Source organism: Leptinotarsa decemlineata, unplaced genomic scaffold (genome assembly GCF_025532065.1).
Source record: "Leptinotarsa decemlineata unplaced genomic scaffold, Ldec_3_MD MMD2_tig00004307_RagTag_RagTag, whole genome shotgun sequence".
NCBI lineage: Eukaryota > Metazoa > Arthropoda > Insecta > Coleoptera > Chrysomelidae > Leptinotarsa > Leptinotarsa decemlineata.
This window is the reverse complement of record NW_027412606.1, coordinates 3,412,105-3,435,408: the sequence shown is the minus strand read 5'-3', so window position 1 is coordinate 3,435,408 and position 23,304 is coordinate 3,412,105. Positions and strand designations below refer to the sequence as shown.

The 23,304-nt window shown below is 35.2% G+C and overlaps 2 protein-coding genes and 1 long non-coding RNA gene across 5 annotated transcripts in view; 1 reads left to right on the top strand and 2 right to left on the bottom strand.

The window, feature by feature from the left end:
• The window catches only part of LOC111516048 (SET domain-containing protein SmydA-8), a 43,530-nt gene extending 37,021 nt beyond the window's left edge, over nucleotides 1-6,509 (bottom strand). The window contains exon 1 of the mRNA XM_074178774.1: nucleotides 6,196-6,509. The gene's annotated coding sequence lies outside the window, so the exon portion shown is untranslated. The remainder of the gene's footprint in view (nucleotides 1-6,195) is intronic.
• SmydA-1 (SET and MYND domain containing, arthropod-specific, member 1) overlaps nucleotides 4,149-23,304 on the top strand; it is a 35,205-nt gene continuing 16,049 nt past the window's right edge. The window contains exons 1-3 of one of the 2 annotated variants that reach the window (XM_074178776.1): nucleotides 4,149-4,306; nucleotides 14,605-14,865; nucleotides 20,516-20,770. In XM_074178776.1, coding sequence (XP_074034877.1) covers nucleotides 4,199-4,306; nucleotides 14,605-14,865; nucleotides 20,516-20,770 — 624 coding nt within the window. In that variant the 5' untranslated portion in view covers nucleotides 4,149-4,198. Of the gene's footprint in view, nucleotides 4,307-6,566; nucleotides 6,870-14,604; nucleotides 14,866-20,515; nucleotides 20,771-23,304 lie in introns of those variants that run through there. The other variant, XM_074178775.1, reaches the window with a different exon arrangement.
• Nucleotides 9,312-16,157, bottom strand: LOC141483862 (uncharacterized). Of its 2 annotated transcripts, none has more exons than XR_012466332.1 (2): nucleotides 15,226-16,157; nucleotides 9,312-9,855 (listed from the first exon to the last, which is right to left on the bottom strand). It is a non-coding gene; the product is annotated as an uncharacterized lncRNA (long non-coding RNA). The 2 variants fall into 2 exon arrangements; XR_012466333.1 differs by lacking the exon at nucleotides 15,226-16,157 and adding an exon at nucleotides 9,940-9,989.

Here is a 23,304-nt window from a genome sequence, read left to right as displayed (position 1 = left end):
GGCGCATGTTCACATAAAACTGTTGAAGTTCCGTGGTGGTACATATAACGACCACCACTAAAGGTGAATTTTTTTCTAGTGTTCATCATCAAATATTCGTATGTGAGCGAAAATTAATAAAAGAGTATACTTACATAATGAATCAATAGGAAATATCGATTATATCAACTGAATAAACATTTAGAGATCCAAATCAAATTGAGCGTTTACCAATGAGCTAAAAGTTCATCTAACTGACCATTTACCGCAGTGTCACGTGCTATTTTTTATATTCTACTACGTCATCTCGCCATCTCGCTCATGGAGAAAGAACCTCAAAGAAGTGCTATACATCGATATTTCAGCTTCAGCACATCTTTCCTGATTCAAAAGTTTCACTGAATTCATGAGAGAATTAGCATATTCTTTGAGAGACTTTTTTTATTTCAATGTTTTTTACTGTTTTTTGATCGTATAATTTTCCATAATCTGAAAAATAACAAAGCTGAGAAAGGAAAGCTCATATTCAACTTACCTTTCTTGATGTGATGACCAAAAAATCCATAAATACTCTTGATACCAGATGAAACTAACCTCATACATATCAAAAAATCCGCATAATATATTCTTTTAGCAGAAAGTGTACTATAGAGAGAAGTTATATACGGAAATATGAACTTGGACTGAGAATTCAGTTCATATTTCCGTATTTTTTATCGAAAAACAACACAGTAATCATGTTTGTTTGAACAGTAATCATGTTTGTTCAAATAACCGGTACGGTACGGACTCGGAACCAGCGAGGATATGAGAAGACTATGATTAAGCTTACCAAAGAAGAAACTTACCTCAGCTTCTTGTGCAGAGCTAGAGATAACAACATCATATCCAACGGTTTTCTACTGAAATCGCCAATCCCAGGAAGAGAGCAAAACGCATATTGTAACGTGCCTGCCGAGTACTGATCAGATCTCAAATTAATTACTACCGTTGGAAGAGGTCAACTCTGATGCAGGATGTCACAGAACGATTCGAAGAAATTAGAAGAGAGACCATGGAAGAGGATCATAGACCAGTCTTTGCCAAAATTGAAAGCACGTGCTTGGAGATCCGACAATACATGGAGAATACCCACAACAGAAAGTGAGGAAAGTTGGTGAGGAAACAATGTCCAAATGCAGATCGAAAACAGGACAAGAAGATATAGAGGATATAGAGGAATTCTTGTTGAGTAAAGGTCTGAACGTTGCCATTGCACCAACATCTGCGCCAACTTTGGAAATGATAACTGCAGTGGAATCCACCCATTCCCTTGTTGATCAGATCGAAGCAGAAGAATTCTGATGGAAAATCAGAGAACAGCTAGATTGAGAACCAGTTCCAACAGCTAACATTAACAATGAAGAATGAAAAGGCTACGGGCTACGTATCCTCTTCAAGATCGCACCTGCAGATAAGGGAAACGCTACTGTTGTGATGGATACAGATCTTCACGAACAGAAGATCGAAGAGGTTTGGAAAAAAACACACGAAGACCCTAAGAGATCCTACCGCATCAATTGAAAGGAAGTTGTACCAGACTTTGAAAAAACAGTAATCATGCCTCAGCCACCATGTTCACCAAATTTGACCCCCTGCGACTTTTTCGGGTTCCCAAGATTGAATGACCCATGAGAGGACGGTGTTTTTCGACGATTGAGAAGACAAAAACCCAATTGCTCAGAGAGCTTAAGGACATTCCAAAAAGTGCATATCAGAACTGCTTCGAGGTTTGGAAAAAACACTGGAACAAGTATATTATATCTGAGAGGGACTACTTTGAAGGAGACAAAACGTATTTTAAAATAATAATCTAATATACAGGGTGAATTACGTTCTAGTAATGACGTCACCGTAGTTTTTTTTAAATGGAACACCCCAATTTTTTCTCAATTTTCGGATTACTCTAGCTGAGCTGATTCCAAAAATGTATCACATTTTGATTCCAATTGGTACAGGGTGGACAAAATTACAGTAGTTGTGTGTGTGCCAATAAAGTAACGCGTAACATTCTTTATTTGGTAAATTAACAATATTATCAAAATACTTATTGTCTAGCGGACAGAATATGCTGGAATACATGACTTTATATTAAATGTTCGAACTGCAGCCCTTGCTGTATTTGACAGTAACCCAAACGGTGTACAAATTCTTGTTGAACCTTGTGTATGGTTTCTTGCGTAATATTGTTTATTTCTGTTCGAATTTTCACTTGTACATCTTCAATATTTGCTGGTTTCGTTTTATAAATAACATTCTTCAGATGGCCCCACAGAAAATAATCCAAAGGATTTAAATCTGGTGACCTCGCTGGCCATTCAGTGGGTCCACGTCTACCAATCCACCTGTTCGGAAAAATTTCATCTACGTACCTTCTAACATCTACAGCATAATGTGGAGGTGCACCATCCTGTTGAAACCATAAACTTTCATCAAAACTTCCAGGATTACGTCTGCTGGGAAATAAATTACGTAAAGTAGGTACGAGATACCCCCTTAAAATCTCAAGGTACTTTGCCCCGTTTACATTACCTTCGATAAAGTAGGGTCCAATGATTCGATATCGTACAATTCCATACATTTACCTTTTGAGGGTATTGTGTATGATGCTCACGCATCCAGTGGGGGTTTTCTTTTGCCCAGTATCTACAATTCTGACGGTTAACCTCACCATTTAACGTGAAAGTGGACTCATCAGAAAAAATTATGTTTTGTATCAAGAGAGGGTCTCGGTGACATTCATCCATCATTTCTTTGCAAAATTGGAGTCGTCTATCGGGATCATCTTCGTTTAATTCTTGCACAAGTTTGATATTATAAGGATGCCATTTTTCAAGCTTCAATAGTTTGTGTACCGTTGTTTTGCCAACACCGATTTCGCGACTAACTTTACGAACAGAAGTGTGCGCATCTTCTTCAAAACTCAGTAAAACATCTAATGCTGTATCAGCATTTGCAAGGGGACGACCTGATTTGCGTACATTTGCAACCGTACCAGTTTCTCGAAATTTCATTTCCAGCTTACTGACTGTTGAACGCGTTATAGGTCTTTCTTGATATTTATCATTAAACAAATTGCACACTTCCATCTGAGTTCGCGATCTGTCTCCATACCCAATCATCATAAGTATTTCAATTCTTTGTTTTACACTTAACTCCATTTCTACTTACATTAAATCTAAGCAATCATTCGAATATTCACGAATACCAAAAAAATTTTATTACTAAACTGTCACTGAACATCAATAAATTACTAAACAAATAATGAGTTTTCACAAAAAACTAGACGACTATGTTTTTTATGAATGTAGATAAGAAATAATTTCTTTCATATTCTGTCTGCTAGACCACAAGTACCAAACATGTTTGGAAACAGCTCATTTTTATTACTCTAAACAAACAAACTACGAGGTGTTATATTTAAACCAATTGCCGCTAGACAATAAGTATTTTTGATAATATTGTTAATTTACCTAATAAAGAATGTTAAGCGTTACTTTATTAGTAAACACACAACTACTGTATTTTTGTCCACCCTGTACCAATTGGAATCAACATGTGATACATTTTTGGAATCAGCTCAGCTAGAGTAATCCGAAAATTGAGACAAAATGGAGGTGTTCCATTTGAAAAAAATAACGGTGACGTCATTACTCGAACGTAATTCACCCTGTATATTAGATTATTATTTTAAAATACGGTGAATTAACATCAAAATCGACGTGTTTCAGGATTATTTCTAAAAATGACCTGTTTAGCTAAAAATGAATTTGTTCCATACGGACACAGTGAATATTCACTAACACGCATCAAAGAAAATCGTCAAACAAGTTCAAACTGAGAGTAAAAAAACTTTCTGTGGATTCATAGGGCTGCATCTCCGAATATTATAAACTCTTAGAACACTATTCCATACTGACGATCTTGAATTAGTTATTATCAACTTTTACTGGAAGTCAGTTTTTCTCAAGTCTACGTTCGCCAAATAATGCATGACGAAACGTTGATTCAATGGATCATCAGCCTCTTCGGAAATGAGAACGTAAGAATACAAACCAATCAATTCCAAAATTATTCCTATTAGTTCAATATTTATTACGAAGGTTCAAGGTGATAAAATGCTTTCACGTATCTGTAATTGCCGCTTAAGTGATAATTAGAGCATCATATTCACTTGCAAATGATACTTTTGTTTGCTTTTATGAATGTGTGTGATTCATTCATTATTATGTCATCGAAGGTGTTGGATGCAAATTCAAGAATAGAAGGTGCATGGAGCGTATATAAGGTAAGTTTATTCAAATATTCCTCATTTGTTTCAATTCTCAAATTAATAGAAGAATACATTGATATTACGATTTGAACTTTTGGTTACCTATTGCATATGTCAAATATATTGCTCGAAACAGCTTGGGGTTCCTAAAAAAAGTTCACGTGTATATAGACTTCACTAAATTGAATTTACAGTTGAGTAGTTTTCTATAATTTTCCTGGATGATGGAATGATACGACATATACAAAAATCAAAAGCGTGAAGCTTTCTACTTGTGATTTTCACGAATCTACGAGAGCTGTTCACAAAGTAATGATAGTGGGGTTGGGATGAAATTTGTTTTTGAATGGTGGTACTAGGTCTTTACATTCATATGAACCAATATTTGGGCATTGGACCAGGTCCAGTAGTGATAGAAAGCTAGATCACCACCGCACTGCACAATGATTAGTGCGATCCTTTGTTTTCAGGCATATTAGGCGTACATATTCTCGAACCATCAGTCCGCCCTTTCGTAACTGTGTCGTGAGTGTCATACCAAGTTTCGTCCAAATAGAAAATTTGCCGTTGTTCTTGTCTATATTTAGTTATTTGTTCTAAGTATTTGTTACGCAATTCCACTATCCTGCTTTCCATAACTGGTTGACGTTTGTTTATTATTTTAAAACTAAATTCTAGTTTCTTTATCCAATTCTGAAGAGTTATGGCCGGAAGTATTCAATTTCTTCCTTATGTTTTCAATTGTAGGAATCTCATTGCTTTTGTAACAGTCGTATACTGTTTTTTTAATGATTTTATTAGATGAACATCTAAAGATTTTGGTAATCTCACATCAAATCGCGTCTTGCGTTCATAAGGTTTGTTTTTGACTATTTTACATACAGTTGAGAAAGGAATTTCGATCCAATCTGATGTTGCTTGTGATAGTTTTTTTCCCTCGAAACCAAACTTGATATGTAGATTCTTATATACATTAAAACATACTCTCTGTGTTTCAATATTGAAATGCATTCCAATCTTATTTACTGGTATCTCTTTTTCGCATTGTTTACCAGCGCTATTGGAATCACTACACAGGAAAAAGTCTGCGTTGTTATCTCACTCGTTATTACTATTAGTACTTGTCTAAGGACGCCACATTTTAAACAAATAACAAAAATTTTAAGTAATTATAACTTCACCAATATCGAATTTCAACACTCAAATCGCGATCAGTTCCTGAACTGAACATTGACGACACAACGGCGGTACTCATCGCTAGTATCGCTACATTCTGTTGGTCACGTAACATGACTTCAAATTTAATTTTATGACTCTTCAGCCAATCATGAAACTCGGTTAGTAAAAATTATCCAATACGAACCGCCAATTCTTCAGTCCACGTGGACTAATTCGTTGCGGCATAATTCCTTTGTATTGGTTTTTTGGCCATTGACTTCGCCGACACCTTTAAGATTACTATATCGGTTACTTCGACTATACTCTTGGGTTATTTTTTTAGTTGTCGCTGAACCAGTTCCTCAAAACTTATTCACCAAATCAAGCACATACCGGTGACTAATATTACAAATTTGGATGTCTTTCTTCACTTTCCAACTTCTCCATAAATTGAAATCATTTCAATTCTGCTTTGAAGAATGTAAACCATTTTAACACTATTATATACTTATTAAAGTGTTCAAATTTGCGAACCAATTTTTTCCTGAAAACTTTTTGCAGCAGAAGTAGCAAAAAAGAATGGCTATCTGTATACTTTCTGCGATGAGAATTAAAAATTCAGCATTTACTGAACACAACTTTACTACCATATACGTTTTACTATTAGACTACTTTTTGATGTAAATTAATTGGAGCTGATGGCTAATGTTAAAGGGAAGGGACGGTACCGCACCTGATATTCTTACCAGTTCTAGTCAAACCATGCATCTCAGTATAGGCGTACTGATAACTACTTTTTTCTCATCAAAAAATAATAAGTCAGGGTACCATTGGATAAAGAATTGAACGCCAATCAAAATGATATGCCGCTTGACCCCGCTTCCTAACAATGGGGTTGAACCACAAGGGCTACAAATCATCTTCGAAAGTGTCCCTCTTGACAATAAAATTGACTCGTTTTTCGATTTCTCATATTGTTTACTGGAAGGAAGATATTAAGGGTGGGATGTTCTCAAATTGACACTGTATTATATCACAGTAGACATCTCGCGACTGAACGCAAATAGATCCAAACCAAGTGGGAAATCCGTAATGAACCCAGTTAACTTTTCTATTTTTAGTTTAGCATGTCGCGCTACTCTCAGTAGTTGACATAAAATTAAACGAACCTCGTTGCATATGTATTTATAAGTAACGACATACGCATTGAATAAATGTAATCAAAATCTGTATTTTCGTGCGGTCGACAAAATTAAGTTTCAAAAACATCGAACGCAAAATGTCGGAAGAAACGAATTGCGCAGTGTGCCAAAAGCCAGCCGGCCATAAATGCGGAGGATGTCATAATGTTTACTACTGCTCCAAGGAACATCAGAAAAGTGGGTGGAAAAGTCATAAAAAGCAGTGTCGGCCATTCAAGGTAGACAGGTTTGTCAATTATAATGATGTTTTTTAATAGTACAGGTAGATAAATAATTAGTTGAATTCGTAGCTAGTGATATACTTTGCATATTAGCATAAAACAGATAGATAAATATGGTTTTCAATTTCAATTCAAAAACAACAAAGCACCAGGAATAGATAACCTAAAAAGTGAAACTTTCAAACTAGCGGCTGAGTTTATATCAGGACTGATATCTCACATATTTAATAGAGCGGTAGAAATCGGCTACTTTCCATTGTGCGTCTATAGTTACTCCTGTTTTTAAGAGTGGATGTAGAGATGAGGTAGTTAACTATAGACCGGTATCTTTAATATCAAATCTCAGTAAAATTCTAGAAAAAATGATCAAAGTAAGGCTAAACTCATTTATATAAAAACATATGATGTTATCTGGCTAACAGTTTGGTTTTCGGATAGGAAAATCCACCGAAAATGCGGTATTACAGCTCACTAATTATGTTTATGAAGCACTTGATAGAGGCAAACCATCACTAGGGATTTTTATTGACCTATCAAAAGCATTTGATACAGTTAACCACTCCATTCTACTCTGGAAAATATTGGAATAAGGGGTAATGCATATAAATTGATAGAGACATTTCTCACGGATAGAAACAGATTGTAAAAATGAGGAATATGAAAAGCGGTGAGAAGAAAATTGAATACGGAGTGCCGCAAGGAACTGTTCTGGGTCCGTTACTTTTTAATATTTATGTGAACGTACTGTTTTTGATTGGAACCGCAGGACGTATAATGAGTTTTGCAGACGATACTGTTATTCTTTACTCTGAGCAATCTTGGTCTGAGGTCATAGACATGGCAGAGAAATATCTAGAGAAAATCAAAGATTAGTCATTTTCTAATAATAAAGCTACACTTCCTCAATTCAATGAAATAACTATCCAAAACTCCTTCAAGATATCCCCAGCTAACCATATAAAGTATTCTTTCTAAAGGTTATCATAGATCCTCACCTGAAATGGGACTTTCATATTAAGCACATTGTAAACAAATTGCGATGTATATTATACAAATTTCGCCAACTGAAATATATACTCAACATTGAACAAAAAAAAATTACTTCACTTTGGTTCAAAGCCATTTGATATACTGCATGATAGGATGAGGTGGGGTATTTAAGTCACATCTTCGCCCACTGGAAGTCATTCAAAGAAAATTTTTGAAGCTGATGTTGAATAAACCGCCCCTTTATCCCAGTGATATGCTATATAAACAATCAGGAGTATTTGATCCTAGACAGCTGTTTTACAAGTCAATGTTATTGAATCAATATAAGAAAAAAAAACATTGTGTTTTACCAAGCCATAACTACGCCACTCGAAATAATAGGTACATAGCACCATTTGCACACAAGTCAATAGGGCAAAGATCTTCCCTTTTTTTGGGCCCCGTTGTGTATAATTCTATACCAAAAAATATTCAAACTCTTGGGTCGTTTAGTCGAGTGAAACATTCATTAAATGAATACATACGCAGCACAAGAATTAGCGAAATATTTGACCAGAGTAATCAGATGTCCATTTCATACAATTGTGATATAAAAATTGATATAATGATTAATCACAACAATTGGGTGTAAATCTGGAAATCAACAAGTCAATTAGGCCGGCCGCAAGTTGAGACGCAGGTTCGTGAAGTGACGCAGGGTGAGTCACGTTGAATTTCTGCGAACCATACAAATGATAGGAACCCCGCAAGTTCCGACGCAGGGTGACGTGACGCAGTTTTCACGGTCCGTGACCCTGCGTTACGCAGTCCTCCTTCCGCAGATTTCTTCAGTGAGTCACGGCGTGTCAAGTGAAATGGAGGAAAAATTAATAGAGGCAGTTAGAAATCGTCGCGTTTTGTACGACACTAGCCATGAGGACTATTTGCTAACAAAATTAAAAAGTTCAATATGGGAGGAAGTGGCAAAGGAAAGCGATATGAAGCTAGCACAAATAATCGATTCAACCTCCTCATCATTTTCTGACTCAGATTCGGAGCTGATATCAATTGAAAGTTCATAAACCAAATCCATTTGAAAATCGAAAGGCAAGAGACACGTCACCTAAGAACTGTAGGCTCAAACTGCGTTTCAACTTGCGGGGGTCCACCCACCCGCAGAAAAGAGGAAGTCCAGGGACACCCTGTATATGTATCTACCTTTATCTGTTTATATGTATATTCCTTATTTAATTACACCACACACAAGTAACATATGTTGCTTCCGTGGATTGTACGATATTTATTTGCAATGTATTTCTCTTCTACTTGTCTTATATGTGAGCAAATAAATATATTATTATTATTATTATTAATTCAGTTTCTTCAGAACTTCCTTCTCATCAACTTTTCGAATTTTCGTCTGTAATTGAGTTAGATTTAATTATTCAATTGATGATTCAATGAGCCTAATCGATCGAATACGTTTATTTTCTATTAATGTTGGTAAGTTAGTATTAAGTACAAGTGTTTCATGTGGTGCCCTGCTGTAGGCTAGTGCCTGTTCAGGGGTTGTGTTAGTTTCCGATAAAATAATAATTGTTTTATATGTGGCTTGCTCTAGGTTAGTGGTTGAAGTGTTCCTGCTGCTGGGTGTTTATGTTTGGTTATGGTGGGTATAATGCTTTTATCCTGTGTTGGTCGGATTAGTGGGTCTTCTCTCATTCCTTGGGCATGCTCTTCTTGTATATGAGTAGAATTATCCTCAGTGGAGTTGTTGTGAGTGGTCCGGGGGGTCGTTGGTTGGTTCAGGTTCTGGTGGGCCTTGGGGGCCTGGAACCACTACGGGATATCCTCCAGGGCTCACAGGAGCCTGGCTGGAGAAAATGGGAGCTTTCTCCTTGAGATCCTTCTTCGGCCCCCGCGGAGCGTCCAGGGGGTGGCCAGCGTCTCAATTGCGGTGGTGTTGCTGCTTCTGATTGTTCTGGTGATGTATTTGTCTCGGAGTTCCTGAAATCTCAAATTTATATGGGTTAGTTTTACGGTATTAACATAGTTCGTTGGAGGGGGATCGGTAAGGAAGGTTGTGTATGTTTCGTACTATTCTCCTCTCTGTGGTTAGTAAGCGGTGTGTTAGTCTCGGGGGATTGCAGGTGTGTAATAGGGTTTTGCCCTCTGAAAATTTGAAAAAAATCTATATCGTTTCAATATTTCAACCTTCAAGGTGTAGTGTGTATTATAAAATCCTTATTGCATAAATTACAAAAAATTTAAACGTCAAAAAAGTAGTTTTTCTGTACTTTTCCGTTCAGTTCAAATGGTTTAAAACACTAAGAATTGTTATAGAACCAACTTTATTCATCTCGAAAAGTTCCATAGAAGAGGTAAAATCTTAAAAAACATGGAAAGTTTTATTTCCAATTTTTTGACATAATAAGTTATTAATAGAAATCTAATTATGCTAATATATGTTTAGGAAGCACTTCAGAACCTACGATCTATCTCACAGAACAATAGAGTGAAATTATCATGATTGAAAATGAAATTGCTGTGAAGCACTTCATATCTAAATTCATTTGTCATTAGATTAGCATATTACGAAATGATCTACGGACCTGCTTTAATACGATTTGTTGTAAATCGCTTACAAAAAAATACAAAACAATTGCATTCGTCTTTCTTATGATGTGAGAAAATTTGACCATCTATCGAGGAGTCAGTTTGGTTATCGAATGCTAAAACCTGGCACTTCCACCTACTCGTCAATTCTTCATTTACAAATGGCCAAATTATATTCATGAAATATATGAAACTTTCAAATCTCAGAATTATTCGAGGATACAAAACCGTCACACTTTTATTATTTCAAAAAACTCGACAGCCTGCTTTTCTCGTAGTTTTATTTACAACTCTATCAAACAATATAACGCTCTGCCCAGTGAGTTTAGACATTACTCCATATACAGGGTGTCCCTGGACTTCCTCTTTTCCTCTCGGGAATATATAGATGGGGTCAAAATATCACCAGTACTTCATATAACTTTTTTTCCTAAAAGTCTTCGTAACCAAGTTACGGGCCCTCGAAGTTACAAAATGAAAAATGTTTTTCTTTGATAACTTTTCAAGTGAATATTCAAAATCATCCAAATTTTGGTAATTGACTAAACAAATGAATTCCTTCGATGAGCTTTCATGCAGGAGTCAGTTGTTTTGCTACAAAGTCAGGAACGGACTACCCCCGATGGTCCACACCCCAAAACTTTGAAATGACAGATATTTTTCAATATTTTTCAACAAATTAAGGTTACTTGGACAATTTTATGAATAAAAGTACTCGTGTGGAAAATCGATCGGACCAACGAGTCTTGATAAAAATGTAGTTTCACTCGACGACATCAAACCCGCTCGTCCACCATTATTTGAAATGAATAATTATCAAAGCAGAAATAATAATGATAACGTTAATTCAACAACATTTATCCTGAGATGTCTACCATTATTCGAAAATATTAGTTTTTAAGGAAAATGGAAATGATAGGTAAAATGTTCATAACGAATTTTTATAATGCAAACACGTTTAACTAACGAAACTCAAGAGCCTCAAGAGCAAACAGAAATGAAAAATCCGCTACAGAAACTGCTCGATATGACGACCTTCTCTCTCTATACATTTTCTTAGTCTGCGAAGACACCCTCTCTGTACTTGAAATAGCATTCCAGGGTCGTTTCGTATGGCTTCACAATGTAATGTTATTCTATTCAACAATGCATCTCTTGTGTGAATAGGTGTAGCGTAAACAAGGCTTTTTAGATGCCCCCACAGAAAGAAATCCAATGGATTTAAATCCGGAGACCGCGATGGCCATGAATATGGCCCACCTCTACCAATCCATCTATTGTGGAAAATATGGTTCAGATGGTCACGCACAATCAAACTAAAATGAGGAGGAGCGCCATCATGCATAAACCACATATCTCTTCGGGTTTGCAATGGAACATGTTCCAAAAGTCCATTCAAATCGTTCTGAATGAACTCCAAATAACGTTCTCCATTCAATCGGTCCTGTAGAACGAATGGTCCTATAAGATGGTTTCCTATAATACCACCCCAAACATTCACGTTGAATTTCCGTTGGTGTTTGGTTTGCAATATCCCATGGGGATTTTCTTCGGCCCATATATGGAGATTATGAGAGTTGATAACTCCATCTCTACTGAAACCTGCTTCATCAGTGAATAAAACTCGATTAATAAAAGTCATATCCTCTCTTTGCCTATCCATGAACCAATTGGCATATTCCAGTCGTGCTGGAAAATCTTGAGGTGTCATGGCATGTACCTTCTGGATGTGAAATGGGTGGAGCAGTTGTTCCCTAATTATTCTATGAATAGTGGACTTGGATGTATGGAACTGTTCTGATAGATTTCTGATGCTCATTGAAGGATCATCAGCGACGGCTTCCAAAATATTTTCCTCCAATACAACGGTACGTACAGTCCTAGGAGCGCCCTCACCACCTCGTTTTGGCAAAACTGTACCTACAATAATATCGAAATAAAACAACGTGCTCAAATTAATTATCAATTATTACATACCTGTCTCCCTCAAGCTGCGATCGACACGCTCGAATGCTTCTCTTGACGGTACCGTTCGATTGGGAAAATGCTCGGAATACAGACGACGAGCTTCTGCAGCATTACAAAATGCTCGTCCATAAAATACATGCATATCTGCATATTCATTGAATGTAAACTGTTCGGCCATATCAAAAAAATTCAAAATATCCTATAGAATATTGACAATACAATGATAGTCATATGACAACGCACCACTCAACAAAACAAAATCGCATTCCAGTTTCTCATTTTTTATCAAAACTTTCTAAAAGGTTTTTTCGTCAACATCTGTGAAAGAAATGGAACATAATTATTCCCTGGATATTTTTCACCTGATCATGTGCAGCCGTTTTTGTAGTTCATTCGTTTGCTTTTTATTAGTATAGTAAATATTTTTTCCGATGTGCGTTTTTTCAGCTAAATTTAGATTCGTGTTAAAGAATTTCTCCCATAAAATTATAATTATCAGTGAAACTCCTCAACAGTTTAGCTGTGAAGAAGAATTTGAAACATTCGAATGTTGAGTTTCATGAGATTCAGATAACTGATCAACACGAAACGTGATTATTCCACACGTATTATGTACATACAAAATATGGAATGAATTCGATATTTCATAGTAGAGTAGCTTGTTAGTTTAAAAACACCACGAATCTACAGAACTTGATATTTCTTTTGAAAAAATATCTGCTATCACAATTGTGACTTAAACTTCCATATAGGTACTGTACTTTTTGTTTACGACTTCATTTTAGCATACTTTGTATTATTCCTGTTATAAATGTTGTTGAATTAACGTTATCATTATTATTTCTGCTTTGATAATTATTCATTTCAAATAATGGTGGACGAGCGGGTTTGATGTCGTCGAGTAGAACTACATTTTTATCAAGACTCGTTGCTCCGATCGACTTTCCACACGAGTACTTTTATTCATAAAATTGTTCAAGTAACCTTATTTTGTTGAAAAATATTGAAAAATATCTGTCATTTCAAAGTTTTGGGGTGTGGACCATCGGGGGTAGTCCGTTCCTGACTTTGTAGCAAAACAACTGACTCCTGCATGAAAGCTCATCGACGGAATTCATTTGTTAGTCAATTACCAAAATTTGGATGATTTTGAATATTCACTTGAAAAGTTATCAAAGAAAAATATTTTTCATTTTGTAACTTCGAGGGCCCGTAACTTGGTTACGAAGACTTTTAGGAAAAAAAGTTATATGAAGTACTGGTGATATTTTGACCCCATCTATACATTCCCGAGAGGAAAAGAGGAAGTCCAGGGACACCCTGTATAATTTCAAGAAAAGTTGAAAACATATCTGAAGTCTTCTGGAGAGATAATATATTCATGTTATGCCTTGCTCATATGGTTTTCCCTTTCTTTCAGTTTCGTGTATGTTTTGCTATATATTTTACCTTATTGAAGCTGAATACATTTTTAATATTTGGTTTGAAATTGATAGCCTTTGTTTTTATTTGAGTTTCATGAACTACTCACTTATCAATGTATACCAGGTAATTATTTTTATATTTCTATATAATATATGCTATTCCCTATAGGTTAAATTGTAAAGCAGCCTGAACGTCGCCCTTTCATTGATTTTTGTATCTACTTCTTCTTTATAAACAATGTATGTCAATGAATAAAGCCCATTCATTATTATTATTATTCATCAATAATTTCTGACAACTTGTTGATTACAACGGTCAATTTGAATTTTCCATGTTATCAAAGTAATAATCTCATTTTCTCATACAAATATTATATGTGAACTTATGTTTTTGAATTATTTTATACTTGACATACATATATGAGGATCCTTGATTTTATCTTTTTAACTAGCTTCATCTCAACCTCACTCTCGTAAGTGATACATTGTTGTTCTACACAATTCATTGAATTGAATCAGTAATTGTAGACTTCCTGATGAAGAGTTGAGGCAATGAAGCCTCGAAAGTTCCAACAAAAAAAGAGTTTCATAGTATTTTTGCCTCTGACTTGCTACACTCGATTCAACTTCCCTATGTTATCCCTTAGCCAGCCGAGCTAACCCCTGCTTCATAACAGAAGTGATACAACAGAATCTTTTTACAAATATAGATATCATTTGGTAGAGATTCGTCCACAGTACCTATTTTTTTATAGATAACTTCCAACGACATATTAGGAAGATTTCTGAAAGCTACTAAAGATATAAAACCTGGAGAAATAGTGTTACAAGAAAATCCTTTGATTTGGGGACCATCTCAAACCACAGTCCCAGTATGTTTAGGCTGCTGCAAATTCATTACCACGAAGAACAGCAGACCATGTACAAAATGCGGCTGGCCAGTTTGCAGCGATGTTTGTGAGAAAGCCCCTAGTCATATTCCAGAATGCAGGTATACAGTTCTGAGAGGAGACAAGGTAATGCTTCTATAGGTACCTCGCTGACAATAGTTGAAACAATAATTTAATAGTTCAACATGCGATAATGTTGTTAAACTCAGAAGTCACGCTAACAATCTTCAAGAGTGTTTCTCTCGCTCTAATCAATATATGTAGAGTAATAGATTCATATTGAACACGAATTTTCAAAAAAATTCTTTGCGAATCTCTCGTTCTGTCGCAATTTACGTACTGCGACTTTATTTATATAGACCTTGTCTTGATATTACCTACGTATTATAAGATTCCAAAGGCACAACATTTTTGTATTCATTTTATATACAGTCTTCGACGCTATGAGTATGTTTCTGAAAAGCGCTATAAGTTGAATTTACTTACCATGGAAGATGTTATGTTATCGTGCAAATATGATATTTCCTATATGGTACCACTTTATTGTATCTCCAACAACGGTAAGTACTCGACTTCGTTTTTAGGGCAAGTCTACATGAAAAAACATTCGTGTACAAAAAGATCTTAATATACAGGACCGGAAACTAACAACTATGTTTTATTATCAATATATGACACCCCTTTACCTAAGTTGAAACATTACTCTATCCAGTAATAATTTGCAATAACTAACAACAAACATTAGGCTACCCAGGATTAATTTGCCATAATTAATCGCTCAGGTGCCCAAATTTTATTACGGGGTCTCAGAGATCTACCACTATTAGTTTCATCACCTTCCATATGACCATTTTTCGTTCGTTCGTTTTCGTTCACTACTGTGAGTCCCCGTTTTTCCCTTCCAATCTACAATATTTTCTTTTAAAGCAGATCGTGGAGTGAAAGAAACATTATTGGTTTTAGATATTGTATTTGAATATTCTTCGTCTGAATAATCTTTTTTTAATTGATTCATATGTCTTTTCTATGTCAATCTACAATCGGTTTCTACCAGGAAAATTTTTCTGCCCAATATTTCTTTAATTTCACCTTGTGACACCACTTTTGAACATTTTCACGATAATCTCGTGCATATACCAAATCATTTATTTCATAGTTCACATATCCATAATATTTTGTTTGATAATTTTGTTTAGATTTCACTACGGCTTCCACAGAAGGTAACAGTAAATCAAATTTAGTTCTTAAACTTCTACGAAAAAGCAATTTAGAAGGTGTTTCTCCTGTGGTCGAGTGTGGCGTGTTACGATATTGAAATAAAAATCTATTGATTATTAAATGGGTGTCTAACCTTGGATCCTCAGTTTTACTTTTAATAATAGTATTTTTGATAATTTTCACCGCACTTTCTGCTTGTCCATTTGTAGATGGGTGGTAAGGTGCCACAAACGTTGGAGTTCAAAACTTGTGAATGTTTTTGCATTATCCGTACAAATTTCTTTTGGTAATCCACATCTCGCAAATAATTCTCGAAACACCTTTATAGTATTCAAAGATGTGATATTTGACATTTCGAAGCCCTCGATCCACTTAGATGTAGCGTTTTCGATGACTAAAAAATTTTTATTGAAACTGGCCCAAAAAAATCCGCATGTAGCCTGGTCCACGGATTAGTTGGCCATTTCCATACAGAAAAAGGTGTTTTTTGTAATATTAGGAGCTAATCTACAGCAAATTTCACAAGAATGGGCCATATTTTCAATTTGACTGTTCATCAAAGGCCACCACATATAAGCCCGAGCTGAAAGTTTCATCTTAACAATACCCACATGTGCAACGTGTAACTCATTTAGTATTGAATTCCAATATTTTTTTGGTACTATTATGCGATAACCCCACATGAGGCAATTCTGTTCTATTGTTATTTCATTTTTTTTTATAAAAAATGGTTTATAATCTTCCCCAGGACATTTTCTGGGCCAACCATTCCTGACAAATAACATTACTTTACTGAGGACTGGATCCACCGCTATTTCTTTTAGAATTTTATTCACATCTATCGGCAATTCGGATTGCTCTATGTAATTTATATAAGAAAACTCGGTTACCTTTTTTCAATCAAATAGAAATTCTACCTGCGCACTCGTATTTCATAATCAAAAGCTGAAAGAATATAGGCTCAACGTTGAAGGCGGCTAGCAGCAAACATCGGTAATTTCCGCTTGTCCCCAAAAATCGCTAGTAATGGTTTATGATCGGTGACAAGTAAAAACCGTTTACCAAACAAGTATTGATAATATTTTTTCAGGCCAAAAATTATGGCGGCAGCTTCTTTCTCGATTTGAGAATATTTTTTTGTCTCTGCTAAACTCAATAGACGAGAGGCAAAAGCAATTGGTTTTTCAATATTGTTTTTATCAATATGAGAGATAGTTACTCCTAACGCAAATTGTGATGCATCTACCATGAGCTTAACTTTATTTTCATGGTCGAAATGGCTAAGAACCGAATTTGAAATTGATAATTTTTTTGCATTTTCGAAACATATTTTACATTCTTGTGACCAGAACCATTTCGTTTCTTTTCTCAACAATTTGTACAATGGCTGCAAAACTTCTGACAGATTCGGTAAAAATTTACAATAAAAATTTATCATTCCCAAAAAAGATTTGAGTTTCGTCACTGTTTTTGGTACCGCCACTTCCGTTATTACCTGAATTCTATCTTTTGATGTATGTAACCCTTCTTTATCTATAACATGTCCTAGGTACTTTACAGAATCTTTAAAAAATTAACATTTTTCCTTCTTAACCTTTAACCCATAAGTTTTTAAAATTTGAAAAGACTTTTCTAGTTTTTTCAAATGTTCCTCATCTTTTTTACCCGTTATCAATATGTCATTTAAGAAATACACAATACCAGTACTTTGAAACATTTGTTCCATTATATTCTGGAATATCGCCGGAGCACATGTAATTTCGTATGGAAGGCGAGTATAAGCAAATAAACCTTTATGGGTGGTAATAGTTAACGTCTTTTGTGAATATTTTGTTAAAACTACCTGCTGATAAGCTTCCGATAGGTCAATTTTAGAAAATTTTTGCCCCCCCTGAAGTTGACTAAAAATATACTCTATTCTGGGAAGCGGAAAGTGTTGAATTTCAAGATGGTGGTTTAGGGTAACTTTAAAGTCACCACAAAGCCTAATACCACCGTTAGGTTTTAGTACTGGGACAATGGGTGTGGCCCACTCTGAAAACTCTACTGGAATTAAAACTTTATTTTCAACCAATCTTTGTAACTCTGCTTCTATTTTTTGGTTAAATTGCAAATAGTACCGGTCGGGGTTTACAAAATTTTGGCTTGGCATTTTCTTTCAATTTTAATGAAATATTGAATTTATTTCCTAATTTGTCTTCAAATATTTCTTTATATCTAAGAACCAAAAAAGAAACTTGCGTCAGAAAAACCTTCCTGACTCACATCGACTTGTTGACTAAAATTAATTTTGCAAATTCCGATTTTAAATAGTTTCATTTAGTTTCTTTCAATTAGCGGGGGACCTCCATTTTGAATAACGTACAACTTCAAGGAGTACGTTTTATTCTCTAAAATGGCATTCAATATTAAATAACCCTTTGTTTGAAAACTTATACCTACATAATCTTAAAGAGATAAATTGTTTTCTGATGCCATTTTACACTAACTTCGACACTTTCACTAGATTTTGCGCGGATTGCGGAATGTTCTCGTCGCCAATTGTTATTTTAGGTTTGTTCTAGTTTTCAGTTTGTACTGTTTCGAATCGTCCAAAATCAGTGAGTCAGTTGTGGACTGAAAAGGTTAACGCGACAAAATGTTCAGTATACAGTTGGGTAACTGTTTTCTGACTATTTGGAACAGTCCGAGCAGATAACCAGAACAAGCCTCTTATCGTGCAAATACAAATGATATTTCCTATATGGTACCACTTTATTATATCTCCAACAACGGTAAGTACTCGACTGCGTTTTTAGGGCAAGTCTACATGAAAAAACATTCGTGTACAAAAAGATCTTAATACACAGGACTGGAAACTAACAACTATGTTTTATTATTAATATATGACAGAAGATACTAGAAAATTTCATATACCTCTGTTCATTCACAAAGTATTGTAATATAACGTTGATGTATATAAAGAAAAGTTGCTTTTTAAGTCTGAAATGCATGATGCTGATATCAGGTACAAAGATAATCGCACCATCCAACATCACACGACAGATTTGTTCCATTCACTTATAACGCCGTTAAACAATTCAATTCTATTCCAACTCATGTCAAGAAATTAGTTCAGACGCCCTCAAGAAATATACGAGTATAAGGGAATATATCAGATTGCTGAATATTTGTCACTACTTTGAATCTCACTACTCTGCACCCTATTGCTGTGCTCTTATGGTCTATGACATTTTTTTCGTTTCATTTTGTATTTGTTATTGTGTTTTCTAGTTTATTTTCACAACTGTCAGTTTTTTTGTACCTTCACTAATTGCTGATCATTACAAGGTTAGATGTAAGAGTAGCCATTGATCAAATCTTGCCTTCTATTGATCAAATGAGAGGGTTACATCATTATATTGTTATTTATATATTTCATCCACCACTATTGTATGATGTACCCCTACCCATTATACATCTGTTTGTTCGATTCACGGCAGTGACTAATGAGTCATTAATCACTGCTGTTGGATGCTTTCTTTAATATTATATTGTTTTGCTATAAACAATCGGTTTTTGAAATCTTATCGTGTAAACCACCAAATATTTTCAATTGAGTTCTGTAGCTACATTAAAAAAAAGTGAACAGTGATCTAGACCAGATTCGATCTCGGAACCCTTGTTGGAAGGCATAGAGCATCTACATTGAGCTATTACCGACTTTGAATCTGTGTGTCATATCTGTTTCTTAACATGTTTCTTCATGTTTTTCGAAACATTTTATATATCGAAATAGCTTTTACAACAATACTCGTGTATAATGGCTATTATTTTCTCGGTGATTTAGGCCGTAAACTTCACCTCGTGAATAATAGCCGCTCGTTGAATAATATACTATAATGTTTTTTCAATAAAGACGACTATTATTATTATCATTATTATTATAAAAATCATTTTCAAAATTTCAAACAGTATCAATCGGTACTTGTGATGCACTGTTTGGAACGTTTGGTGTAGTAATAAATATTTATTCCAACACCAAACCGTTATTTTAACACCTCGACACGTGTTTCGATCACAAAGTGATCATCTACAGGAGGAAGATCAAACCAGTTTGAATATGATCACTTGGTGATAGAAACACGTGTCGAGGTGTTGAAATAACGAATTTTTCCTTGTCAGATCTCGAGAGGATGCTTGCTGAAAAAATATTTGTGCTGATGAAGAGGTAATCGTCAAAACTGGGGCCTGGAATTTATTTTTATGTTTGTTTATACATTTGTATGTTTATCTGTATGCATGTTTATAACTCAATTACAATTATGGCTTATCCCATCTACACATTATGTAGAAAAAGAATCAATAAAATCTATCTATTTCTCCATCTATCTATCTATTGGCAACTACATTGAATAATAAAATCAAATTTTTTGAAAAAAATATTTTTCTGTATTAGCCTACGAAGTTTTGTGTTAGGGTCTAATACTTGATGTTTGCATGAAAGTGTTTTTTACGAAGGATCTAATTCTGTGAATTCATTGACAATTGATATTTATCTTTCGTATTATCTTTCTAGGTGAGCATCACCAATTTCGGAATAGTTCACCCCACATACCAATGCATTACCGTCTTGAGAGTGCTTTATCAGAAACAGTTTCTACCAGAGGTTTGGAAGAAGTTGGAACTGTTGGAATCACATTGTGAGCAGAGGAAAGGCACGCAAAAATACGAACAGGAACGAATAAGCATCGCCCAGTTTATTAGAAGATTTTTCAAGTTAGAGAATACGTTTACAGAGGACGAGATCATGAGAGTTTGTGGTATAGTTATGGTAAGATATGTGCATGCAATTTCAATGGAGTTTGTTAGAATTCTTCGTGATAATACATACAACTCAGATAAGAATACAGAATATAGCGTTGAACCCATGAACGAGTGGAAAAAAATACATATATTCCAAAACCGCACACAATTACTTCCAAATTATATTGAATATATATTCGAAATTACAAAAATTTCAAGGAATTGAATTGAAAATTTGTGTGACCTGATAAGAGAACGATTTTCTTGGAATTTCTCTTCTATGGGTGATGGTTTACTCTATCTCCTTCCACGAAAAAGGTTCCCATTTTCACCTAAGAAGCGTGCTTTAGCCTTCTAGAATTTTCTAGAATAGTCCAGTACATTCGAGGTGAATTGAAAGCATTTCTCATGATTCCAGAATATACTGGACCTTCTGGAATGTTCGGGAATAGTCTGAAATGTTCGGAAAAATCTCAGACCATTTTACAAAGATCAACGTCTATTGATTCAATAAATTTAAGAAATTTAATCGTGACCGTTCTGAAAATCCCAGACAGAAGAGTTATCTTCTACGTTATTTACAGAGAAATTAGGAATTTTCTTCAGTCAGTCCTTCCTGAGACGTCGAGATCTAACCTTCGTCCTTGCAGTCACATTCCACTGATGATATTCGCTACAGTAACCATCCTAGACTCGTCGATCTTCTTTAGAGTTGATGATATTCTCTATTTGGCATCGCTGTATAATGAATTATATATTTTTTCAGATTGTGGATAGTGAAAATACCCAAAGAAGGATGAACACTGATTTCTTTCGAAACCGTCTTTCAGATCATTCTATAATTTCAAGTGGGTTATTTCTTCATCGCAAATATCTTCACTGGTCCTCGCTAAAGTTCCAATTTGCCTGTAGCCAAGCAAATAATATTTTCATCGCTAATATGAACAAAACAGAGTAGCTTGTGTGATTATAATTTGTCTATCCCTGAGTGAGGAATTTGTAGTTGCGATAATGTCGTATATTGTTTTTATCCTATGAGGGATTCATTAACTCCTGGAGCTTGAGAAAATGCCACTACCTTTACGAGGTCTTGAAGCTCTCAGAAGACCCCATTATTCTAGAGCAAGGATGGCCTACTTGATTAGACATAAGATCTACTGTTTACTGATGAAACCCTGTGCGATCTACCACTTACATACTTCTTGAATTCCTAAATGAAACAGCATAGTGTTTAGTACACAATCATGAAATATTTTTTATTGAACAGTCTTAGGAGTTCCTTTTCGTATCACATATGAGATTGTTTCCTTAAATTCACTTAATACTTTGGATTGGAAGTCTGAGTTGATGATGTTCAATCAACATTTATAGGTCATATCTATATATTATTGTGAGCATGGCGTCACAGTATCTTCCACTAGTTTAGCGAGAACGGTATTTATTTTTTGTTTGTTTCGAGTAGGAAAATGCTAACTCACATAAATATATCGAACCAAAACACGAATGAAGTTGTTCAACACATTTCTTCAAATTTGGATATTTTTCGTTGGAAACCAATGCCCAGAAATCTTAACCTGATGATGACCTTGCTTTTAGAAATATGTCGCAGCGCAGAGTAAAAATTTCGTTTTGTAACATCATGTGCTCCATTTGAATTATATCTGCAAATTTTGTAGCCAATTCATAGATATTACTATGATCAATGGAATCATTAAATGGATAACTGATGAATTGAACCATCAATTTTTTTGAAATCACTGAAGCGAATTTCGAAGTCTGCTAATCACTGACCTAATTTCTGTCGTGTACTTCTCAGAAATGAAATTGTAGGTAGGATGTTTTTCCATATTGTGATGTTTTCTCACACCAATCCTCAGAACTCTGATCGGGAAAGGTTTAGAGTAAAAAACACCTTATTACTCCAAAGCCCCAATATATTCTGTACATTCCGACTCCCCGTTTTACCATGACCCCTTCTCCCGGCTCGACACTCGCCGTGATATACGAGGGGCAGAAAACTAACTATATTACACATGATCCAAATTGTTCAAATTTTGTCTTCTCTATGTCAACTATCATAGACGCTGTTTGACTTTGAAATGCTGCAATAGAACTCATCATTACTGTTAATGTTTTATTCTTGCCTTGTAGATTCAGAATTAATGTATTCAGTTTTCCAGTAAAATCGGCCAAGAAAGCTAAATCACAATGCCAGTCTAAATTACGTTGCGCAGTCTGGTCTATTCATTTATATTTTTTGCCTTGCCAAGGTCGAGTGGACTAATGGTCGCGATCGACCGGTTGGCCACCCCTAACTGGCACCTCGAACCAGACCCATATTTCGAGTATCAGCAACGTCTATATTCATCAAACGACTACTTGATCCAAGAAAGTTAAAGGTCAGGCTTTTATATAACCCGACGACACCATGCATTGGAGAATCTTTTACGTACAACAATAAGATCTCTGCGACTTTCAAGTGAGTCTTTTATTGACACTGTTCTATTCTGTCAATGAAGTTCTGGACACCTTGTTCAGAATCAGAAACCGAAGAAAACTTAT